The 10,998-nt window shown below is 30.2% G+C and overlaps 1 protein-coding gene across 1 annotated transcript; it reads left to right on the plus strand.

The window, feature by feature from the left end:
• Positions 1 to 5,956: 5,956 nt before the first annotated feature.
• Positions 5,957 to 10,425, plus strand: LOC114422139 (cold-responsive protein kinase 1). The gene is made up of 7 exons (XM_028388354.1): positions 5,957 to 6,182; positions 6,967 to 7,114; positions 7,344 to 7,450; positions 7,577 to 7,787; positions 7,918 to 8,155; positions 8,768 to 8,918; positions 9,817 to 10,425. Exons 2-7 carry the CDS (start codon positions 7,042 to 7,044, stop codon positions 10,171 to 10,173), a joined length of 1,137 nt encoding a protein of 378 aa, XP_028244155.1. The 5' UTR covers positions 5,957 to 6,182; positions 6,967 to 7,041; the 3' UTR covers positions 10,174 to 10,425.
• The last annotated feature ends 573 nt before the right edge of the window (positions 10,426 to 10,998 follow it).

Raw genomic sequence — 10,998 nt, forward strand, 5'->3', positions numbered from 1 at the left:
ATATTTTATATGGTAACATACTACTATCTAATTAAAAGAAATACATGTTTGTATTGCTAAAAAAATAAAAAATAATCTCTATATTCAAAGAAATACAATCTGACACTTATTTTAAAATACAGAAAATATAATAATAAACATATCCCTTCCCACCACCCACTTACCTCCAAATTAAAGATCAAAAGCACGGACCATTTATGACATTATACATTGGAAACAGGTCGACATCTGAGTCAAACCTAAAAACAACCTCAACAACCATTCCCACGAACTAATAATGACTCGTATTGGATTTTGATTTCCGCAGGTCTTCAGATGTAAAACGCCCCCATATTATATTGGGGCTAGCTGCCAACCAACAACTCTATCAATACCACAACAGCCTTCCCACCAATAAGGATATATAGACTATTCCAATCTAAAATTCATAGAGGCATCATTAGGTGTTTTTAAGTTACTTGTGATCACAATTCTTAAGCCACATGAGATTTTACTATTACTAGAACTAGTCTTAGATTGAAAGAAGAAAGGATTTATAAACCACATGTGATCTTAAATCCTAAATAAACCATATAAATGAGTTCCATCTTTTATGAAATACCAATTGACAAGATCTTCGCTTGACACATATTTCAAAATTAAACCATCCAAATTCGTGCCAATAAGCCCCCATGCAGAGATACGTTACCTCCATCCCCATGTTGTTTTTCTACTATTTCCCTTTTCTTCAAATAGTGCTACTATACCAAGCCACAGACGACAAAATATAAAGAGTAAAGTATTGTGAAAACCCATTGTTCACTTGTGTTACACTGTATATAGATTCCTTTGTCTACACCTTCAACATCAATGGTGAAGTGTGTGTGCCTCTAGCAAAGCAAAGGAAGAAACATTACTCTCTTGTCATTCAATCACCACCCATCTAAGAACCCACTAAAAACTGACTCATGTTGGTAACCACCAAGCCACTCACTCACGACCACCGCATGCCAACGAGCCACTAACGACCACTACGCACTATTTTGCTATTCAAGGTTGTTGCACCATCTCCTTATTTCTCATTACACTTATGCAAAGCTTGTTATTATTATTATTATTTTGGGCTCTTTGATCTTAACATTCTACAAAATACAAATGTATTTCTCAAAAAATTTCTTATTAATTTTTTATATATTGCTCATTGTCAAGATAGTAACAAGAGTGAGTCTATCCATCATCCATGGTTGATTAAGCCTTTTCATTTTAATAGGTGAGTGTGTTTTTCTAAGGAACATCATGATATATGTTTAGTGAATTTCTATCATTTAATTATAATTCGTTTTATGAATTGATGCATCTTCAAGTTGATTTTTTTTTTCATTAGTGTTTGGTTGAATTTATTTTTTGATTTTATTTTGTTAGGATGTCAAACAGTTCTAATGTTTGTACAAAATGCCTAGTCCATGAATGATGAACTTGAATAGCAACCTCAAGTAGGCAAACTATTAATATATATTTTAGAAGAGGCGTGAAATTTTTTAAATGATTATGGTGGGAAATTAGACTTAATCTTCGAAAGAAATATTTTAATAAAAACAATTATGGTAGGGACTTCAACTGGCAGATAATTTTGATGATTCTTGCTTATAATAATAAAATCTAACAAATGTCAATATTGACATCTTCACTTTTATTTTTATTTCTTTGAAAGTGGGACATGTTGATGTTGAATAGATAAAGAAAGGAGAAATTTGATGGAGTTAAAAATACCATTAAGTATAAAGAAAGTTAGTAGAATAAAAAAACAGAAAAAGCAAATGGTAGTATAATAGATGATAAATAATATAATAGTAATAGTTAATATAAAAGTAGAAGATGTGAAACAAAAATACGTGTCAACCGTGAAATTCCGCAAAACGACGATTTGTTGATCCGTCAACAAAAATATGCTTGAACACTTTAGCCAACAATTTGTACGGCAATTGTGAGCACGTGAAGCGTGCATACATTTCTCAATTCTCGCCTCTTTTATTTAATTAATATATTAAGGGTAATGGGTTTTGTACAAATTAAAATCATATAAAATTCATTTTCATTTTCTTATTATTAAATAGAAAAAGTTCCAAACTAAAATGTTAATACTAAATTAAGAAATTTATGATTAACAAGTTGTTAGTCCGATTAGAATTGAATTTAATTGTTTTAAGTAAGATCTTAAACCTTGTGAATAAAAAAATGATTGAAAGAAAAAATTTAATAGAAATAATCAATTAAGTTTTTTGGTAGAGATTATTTTTCGGCAAAGTCAATAAATATTTCATATCAATATCGTCATTGTAATAATTATCAAAAGATTTATAATAATTTACACACTTATTCAACTAATTAAGTTAGATAATCTTGATCTAGTTAAAATTTGGTTGATTGTTAACATTCTATAAAATTTATTCTATAAATTATTATCTCTTATATTATCTAATTTGGTCCTAATTATTAAAAATATTTCATTTATATATTTAACATTTCATTTTGTCTGCATGTCAAAAGTGATAAATGACTAATAAAAAAAGTGATAAATTATTATGGTTATGTTTCACAAACTATTCTAATTAATTTTTATATTATTTTTATTAGTTAAAAAATTTGTTTGATTAATCGATAAATAATATTTTTAAGTAACTTCTAGTATTTTTTGAAACACTACTTAAAGTATATAGCATTTTTAAAAATTAATTTTTAGCTTATAATTTTTTATATTTTATTCTCTTTTAATCCTTAAAATATTTTATTTAATTTTTTTATTATCATTTTTAAATGTCATCTTACACTTTAAGATTATTTCAAGAATTTTTTTATCCCTCTTAATAAGTTAGTTTTTTTACTTTCAATCATAAATTTTTAACTATCAACTAACTTTAAGATTCTAACTAGTTTTTCAACTTAGTTTTATTCAACATAACTTATCAAAGAAAATGTTCCCATTATAAATATTATATAACATTAATAATCCACTAAAAAGATTAAGCTTTAAGAATTTTTTTAGAATAGGAATTTCATTTTAATACTTACCTTTTCACGGTAAAGAATTTTTCATTATCAGTTAATTAGAAATAATTATAAATATAAATTTTAAAATAAGATTAATTTTTATGTACTAATAGTGTATTTTGTTTACATTATTAATCAACTAGAAATTACTTCAAATATAATAAGTTTAAATTTTTGTTTAGAGATTAAAAATTTGATAATAAAAATCTTAACCGATCATACTTTTATTTAGTGACTAAAAATTAAATTTTGAAAAAATTTAAAGAATGAAAATTTAACTAACCCTAACAATAATGATAAAGTATATCTGTAATATGGTCAAGAATCTTGTAGTTGTAAGAAAGTCATCAAGAAAAGCCATATGCTTTATTATAAATTAATATCGTTGATTGGCCACCATATTCTATTTTCAAAGTGAATGACAAATAACGTAGAATATGGAGTTGAATTTGATAAGGACATGCGTAACACCCGCGCCACATACACCATGTAATATCAACGAAGGTTTGTTCATCAAGATTAAAATATACTTTTATACTGCACATCATTATTAAACTATTAAAATAAATTCTATGAGGATTAAAATTATATAAATAAAAAAATCAAAGAGCTATAAAGACTGAAAAATATTTAATTTATTAATCAAATGGTGTGCGACTGGTTTCATCGGTGCAACTATCTTGATATTAGTCAGCGGAGACAAATTGATGAGTTTATTATTATTTTAATCAGCATTGAAGCATGATTTTGGTGTGCATTAAAAATATTCGGGAATAATGGAAGACACTACCGATGGGTTTACGAGAATCATGCACCATGCTCAACCGTTGCAAGAAAAGAAATCTTATGTATTTTTCTTAAAAAAATATTTATTATTAATTTAAATTATTAGGTGGTAAATTTTATTGGATTAAATTATATTTTTATTTTCTTAGATATCACGATTCACAATTATATGACTTTGGTTTCCGAGATTTTAATTACACTATTACATCTCTTAAGTTTTATCTTTCCATCTTGATTCTATGTAGTACAAACATTTAAGAAAATTAATTAAGATATGTAGTAACAAATTAGAAATGTAATGAAATTGAATAAATATAAAGGTCTTATATTAACCAACGATGTTCTAATGAAACTAATTAAGAAACTAAAAGAGAAAAATATTTTATTAGAGATTATACGAAAGTACATTTTAAAATCATACTAAAAGAATGCATTTTTTGCATTTTAGTAAAATAATTATCCTTATACTTTCGTAACCAGTGTTCTACGACACTAATTAATGCTTGTATGTAAAATATTGTTGTGTTCACAATACTTGTAGGTAAAATATTGTTTTTATAATATCAATGAACAACAAAAGCAATGTATTTCCTTTCATAGTGAATTGGTGTGTTAAATATTAGATGAAATCAAGATGAAAAATCTTATTGTTAATATGAGAAAATTTAAAAGACTCAATTGGGATTGGAATACCCAAATTTGTAAAATATTGATACCTATAATTGGAGAAAACCCAAGAGCCTTAGTTGGGGTTTGAATATGGAAGAAAATTCACTGGTAATGTCTTGCAAATGTAAAAAATGGCAGCAAATATTCCTGCGAATTTGAAATTAACAGGAAATTACCGATAATGGTTTGAATTATTTTTTTGCAAGAAAGCATTCCTGCAGATTTTTTTGCATAAATTTTCCTATAGATTTTAGGATCAGTATGAATAAGTTATCCACAAAGGATTTACCTGGATTTTAATCTGGAGAAAGATTCGCAGGAAATCCTCATTTTATGTTGAAATTTCCAGTGTAGTGACCAAAGTTGTTTTATGTATAAAAAAATATAATTATTTTTAACACTTTTTATTATGAGTATATGTGATAATATACAAACTATTTAAAATGCCAAACAGGCCAGTACTTAACTTGTAACTCTCCTAACTCCTAACTCTCAAGTCAATGGGCGATTTTTTTCTTTAAATGTCAATGAGCGATAATAAATGTATATCTTATTTTTAGTTATATAGTTGGAAAAAAGAAAAATAGAGACTAAAAATAAGAGAAAGTTATGATGAAAAATGAAATAGAAATAAAATGAAAAAAGTACTCCATCTATAAGTTTGAATCTATTTTTAAAACATATACCATAATTCAAACTTATATAACATACCTTAATTCATACTTTTACAAGTTTAATACTCATGCATAATTTAATTATAAATTATTATGATATGATTTTTAAAATAATTATTATAAAAATTAACAAGTTTATTATAAACGATGAGTTGTTATTGAATAATAATATAAAATTATTTTACATGAGAACATATAGAGGAAACTATGTTATAGGAGGACGAAAAAAATTAATTCTGAACAATATAATCAAGTATGGATAATCAAAATTTAATGTCATACAACCATTTAAAAGATTGCATGAGTTTCTTAAAAAGTCATGTGACTCTTTAACATTAAATGTTAATCTTCTCTATATGATAATATAATTCAGATTTAATTATCTCTCCTTCAAAATATTTAATCAAGATATGTAATTGTGAATGAATACTATGTTTTCTTTACTTATATTTACATTCTTTAATCCATATCTAAATTCAAACTTATATTTACATACTTTAATCCATAGTAAATTAGTAGCATATTTGTACTTTCTGAAAATCGTAAAAGGTACATATACCTTAAAACGGCTTACATATTTTCCTTTCCAATAAAAATAGACCTACGTACAATGTACTACGAACATATGTACCTGTCAAATTAAAGATTATAAACATAATCTTATATGCGTCATATTTACTTGATTGCACAATTTATGCTTAATTAATAGTGTGAAAAGGAGCCATTTGGTAGTGTGAAAGAGAAACATCTTGGTTAATTATAGGTGTACGATGAAACACCGAATAGTTGAAGCAGTCTCGGGCTTGGTCGTGTACGAAAAAGAAAGAGTGGAAGATTCAAAACGAGTACGTACGCGTCGGTTCATGGTTTCATCATCTTCACTGATAATAAAACCAACACAATCGCACAACTCAACCGTATCTCCACGCTTTCTCAATTGAGTCTTCTCTGCCACTACTTCTACAAAAAAACAAAAAAAATCTTTGTTTTGTTTCTTCATTTGTTTTTCCTCCACCACCTTCTGAGGTTTGTTTCATTCATGTTCCCTGTCTTTCTTTCTTTTTTTTTCTGATTGTTTTTTTGGGTACCCTTTGATCTCGGGTTTGTGGTATGTTTTGTTTCTCCTTTGTCCTTGGGAAAAGTTGCAATCTTTCTACCTTTTTGGTTTGTGGGGATGTGGTAGTTCTAAACTTTTTTTTTTAAAAAAAAAAAGTTATTTTGTTTATTTGGTTTGAGCTTTGGTGTCTTCATGTTTCAGTCACTGGTGAGTTTAGTTCATTTTTTTTTTCATTATTGATCTTCTTTGAGCTATGAAAAAGCTGCACAAAATTGAATTTGTGTGAAGATATTAACATTTGACCCCTAAGTGTAGCTTGAGATGCAAAGGATAGCACTTAGAGGTTAGAGCATGAGAAGTTATGGAATACTGTCAAAATCATGGTTTTCATTTGAAATAATGAACTGTTAAGTGTTGAGCAACAATATTTGTGAAAATTCTGAATTCAGAGGTTGATATGCATTTATAATTCATATGGATAAAAAAGTGGAATGTTATTAAAGGATTGAGGAGAGGAGGAAAGACATGATTTGAGTTGATAATTGAGTGAGAGCGTTTCTGCTTTTGGTCAATTCCATCATCTGAGCTATCAGTTATGTATTTCAGACCTGCTATGGAAAACTATAAATGTACTTTGTTATGCTCTTGCAAGGCCTGAGATTTTGCATTATCTTTTATCATGTTCAATTAATTGTATGTACTTTCCACTTTATTATTCATCAAAATGTTAACACTTTTTTATCGTTCAACCAGGTGACCTTGAAAGTGATTTCATTGGAAGCAATTGATACCAGTTGACATTTGAAGCAGCTTGTACTTCATTCAGTTATGACTTGTTTTCCTTTATTATTCAGTAAGTCGTCGTCTTCTTCTGCGAGACACGAACCAGAAATTGATGAAGGTAACTTAATTACATGCTATACCAATTAAAGTAGGTTATGCCAAGATGGCAATTGTACAGTTTCTTAAATTTGATTAATTTTCTAGGGATGTGATTGTGTTCTTGAATTGAGATATCTTTTATATAATACATTGATAATAGTTTACTTACAATGCTAGATTTAATTGGATATCAGGTTCTGAATTGAATGTTAGATTTTAATTGGATTTATTTTGAATAAATATTTCAGGCATTCATAATGTTAAACTCTACTCCTACAAAGAGCTAAGAAATGCCACTGAAGATTTTAGTCCAGCCAATAAAATTGGAGAGGGTGGTTTTGGTTCTGTCTACAAGGTAAACTAGACCACGCAGCATGCATCATCACAAGCAATTGATCTGATCATTGTCTTTTCCTCCTCCTCCTTCTTATGGATGACAAAATTGATAATGAAACCTTAACTTATTATGGTGGATGATCAGGGACGGCTTAAAGATGGAAAAGTTGCTGCAATAAAAGTTCTTTCAGCTGAATCAAGACAAGGGGTGAAGGAGTTCTTGACTGAGATTAATGTGATCTCTGAGATACAGCATGAAAATTTGGTCAAGCTATATGGTTGCTGTGTGGAAAAAAATAACAGAATATTAGTCTACAATTACCTTGAGAACAACAGCCTATCACAAACTCTTCTAGGTAAATGCTGCTTCTTCGTTGTTGTTTTTGGGTTTGGGTAACTGTCTGTTTTATCTGTTTGATGCTTAGCGTGAAACATTGAAAGTGGTCTCACTTTTTTTCGATCATTTTTTTTTCTCTTTATTTTTAGGTGGAGGTCACAGTAGTCTCTACTTTGATTGGCGAACACGATGTAAAATATGCATTGGGGTTGCACGTGGGCTTGCCTATCTTCATGAAGAAGTGAGGCCTCATATTGTTCATAGGGATATAAAAGCAAGCAATATCCTCCTTGACAAAGATCTTACACCCAAGATTTCAGATTTTGGTCTTGCAAAGCTTATTCCAGCAAACATGACTCATGTCAGCACACGTGTAGCAGGAACAATGTAAGTATTGTAAATTACAATCACTGAAAAAGTTGGATTTTTTTTATTTTTTATTTTTGCTTTTCCCCTTGAAACGGTAAAGCAAACTTCACAATTCCAAATTTTGAAGACTTGAACTCTCCCCCTCAATTTCCAAGTTTCATATTCAAGATCTTTGTCTTGCACATCGATGTTAAGACTTCTGGAGTATGTTCTGATTGGTCAGAATTAGATTCTATTCTATAGGAAAATTAGAATGAAGTTGACAAACATTGATCACATCTCGTATACTATACTGTTTTAGTGGTGAAACAAGATTGAGCCAGTCCTGTGCACAAATATTTTGTTCAAAAACCGCACTGTACACATAATCTGATTGGTTCCGAATTTATCTGTTTAAACAAAATCCCTGAGATCTTTGACAGTGCTACTAAACTATTAATTAGTGTTGATGAAAACTTCATATTTGGTTCGAGATATTATTATATTATCATATATGACTATTTACTCTATATTTTTCCCTCCTTGGGAGAGAGGAATGCTTCTCTTTTTCTGTTTCCATAAGCATGTAACATTTTAATCACCTATTTTGTATCAGAAATTTGCTGATGCATCAATGCATGGTTTTTTTAGAGGTTATTTGGCACCAGAGTATGCGATAGGAGGGAAGCTAACAAGGAAAGCAGACATTTACAGCTTTGGCGTCCTCCTTGGGGAAATAATCAGTGGAAGATGTAACACAAACTCACGACTACCAATAGAAGAACAGTTTCTTCTAGAGAGGGTATGCATGTCTCATATTCCCCATCGTATTGGCATATCTTTTACTAGCATCAATTCTTGCAGCCAGTTTTTCTTATTCAATTATTTATTCTAACTAAACATGAATTCACCATGTTCATTTAGTAATTACTTGCCTGAAGTCACAAATGTTTATTGGACCGTGTGCTCGTCTACATGTAAAACTTGAACTCCCTATTTGGTTTGAACTGCTAGCAAAATACAGAATCATATTCATATGTGAAAGGATATGCAAACCAAACCATTAGTAATTTATTTTGTTCCATAAACATAAAGTATAAATTAAAATGATATCAGAATTGTGCTAGGCAAATACATTGGTGATTCTTATAGGAATATATTAGGAAGCCACCTATTACTAAGGTGCATATTAGGTAGGAGGGCAGAGAATCCAGGGCTTAGGGAGAGTATGTTGATATAATAGATTGCAAGACAAGCAATCAAGGGGAACTGGTTGGGAAAATTTGACCTGCATAGATATAGAAAGGAGAGAGGAGAAGATAGAGGGGTAAGTAAAAAAATAGTTTAGAGTGAGGGAGAGCGAAGGGTCTCTCAAATACTGTGCTATCTTTTTTCTGTTTCAGTTCTTTGAATATGGTTGTAAAGCCTCCACATAGGTACTGATTTCAGACTGATATCAGTATCTGCAGAAGAATAATACAGTAGATTTTACCATGTCTGAGTGTGTTTTGATCCAGTTTTTATCAGAATATCTGTTCTCCCTCTCTCAAGAAAAAAGTCTTTCTTGTCATAATCTGAAATTGCTAACTTCACATTTTTTTTCTAGGCTTTGTCATTTCATTGCATAAGTGTGATCATATTCTAGAGCATTATAATATGAGATTTCTGGACCATCTCTTAATTAGCTTATGTTTTTGCAGACATGGGACCTTTATGAGCGAAAGGAATTGGTTGGACTGGTGGATATGTCACTAAATGGGGAATTCGATGCTGAGCAGGCTTGTAAGTTTCTGAAGATTGGCCTTCTTTGCACTCAAGAATCCCCAAAGCACCGGCCATCCATGTCTTCTGTGGTCAAGATGCTCACTGGAAAAATGGATGTTGATGACAGTAAGATAACAAAACCTGCCTTAATTTCTGATTTACTGGACCTCAAAGTTAGAGGGAACGAAGAAAGTAGTATTGATATGAAGAATTCATCTATGTATACAACCTTTTCTTCAGACAACCATGATACTACCACGTCATTTGCCACAACTACAACCTTCACAGCATAATATGATGAAAGCGTGTAAACATCGATCGATAGAGATTTGTCCTTTAATCAAAAAAATGTTTTGATTTGTTTAGGCATGTATCTAATGTAAAATTGCAACCTTTTTCATACTTTTTGAGAGTGGTTTTGTTTCCTGGATGTAGTCCTCCATGACTAGGAAGTTGCTATGTGCTGTCCTGTAAATATAAACCGGGCTTGTGTTCGATGATAAATTTGAAGATCTTTTCATTTCCTATGTATTCTGCTTGTCTCATTATTTGTCTTTCTCAAAATCAAAACTACCCTTGTAAACCGTCACACACAAAAAAAGCCCTTTTAAAATCCATATGAACTTCAAATTATAGACACATGTTGTCATTTGATTTCTTTTGAACAAGGAGTTGAGATTTAGGGTGTGTTTGCATCTCTGTGGATCACCTTCAACACCAATCCACGGTGAGAGAAGTGATGTTGAACATGCATTGGAGAATGGAAATGGTTAAAAACAAACACACTCTAGAGCAATAATTGTTATGCTGCCTTGGTAACATGGCTTCAAAGTGATCACTAATTGTCATGCTGCCTTCATAACATGTCTTGCAGTAATCTTGATACACCTTAATCAACTTGTGCAAGGCACTCTTTCTAACACTAGTATAGAAAAGCATCACTAATTGTTAGGAATTCTGAATAGTCCTTCAACAGGCATAAAAAATTCAATTGCGCATGCCTCTGCATCCTAAGGTTTGAACGGAAAAGAGTTCTACAACACTAGCTGCTCAGTTTGAAGGTTATAGAGAATCACTTGAATGAAGGGTTCTATTGACTCATTGATTCGGGTAGTTGG

Source organism: Glycine soja, chromosome 8 (assembly GCF_004193775.1).
Source record: "Glycine soja cultivar W05 chromosome 8, ASM419377v2, whole genome shotgun sequence".
Classification (NCBI taxonomy): Eukaryota; Viridiplantae; Streptophyta; class Magnoliopsida; order Fabales; family Fabaceae; genus Glycine; species Glycine soja.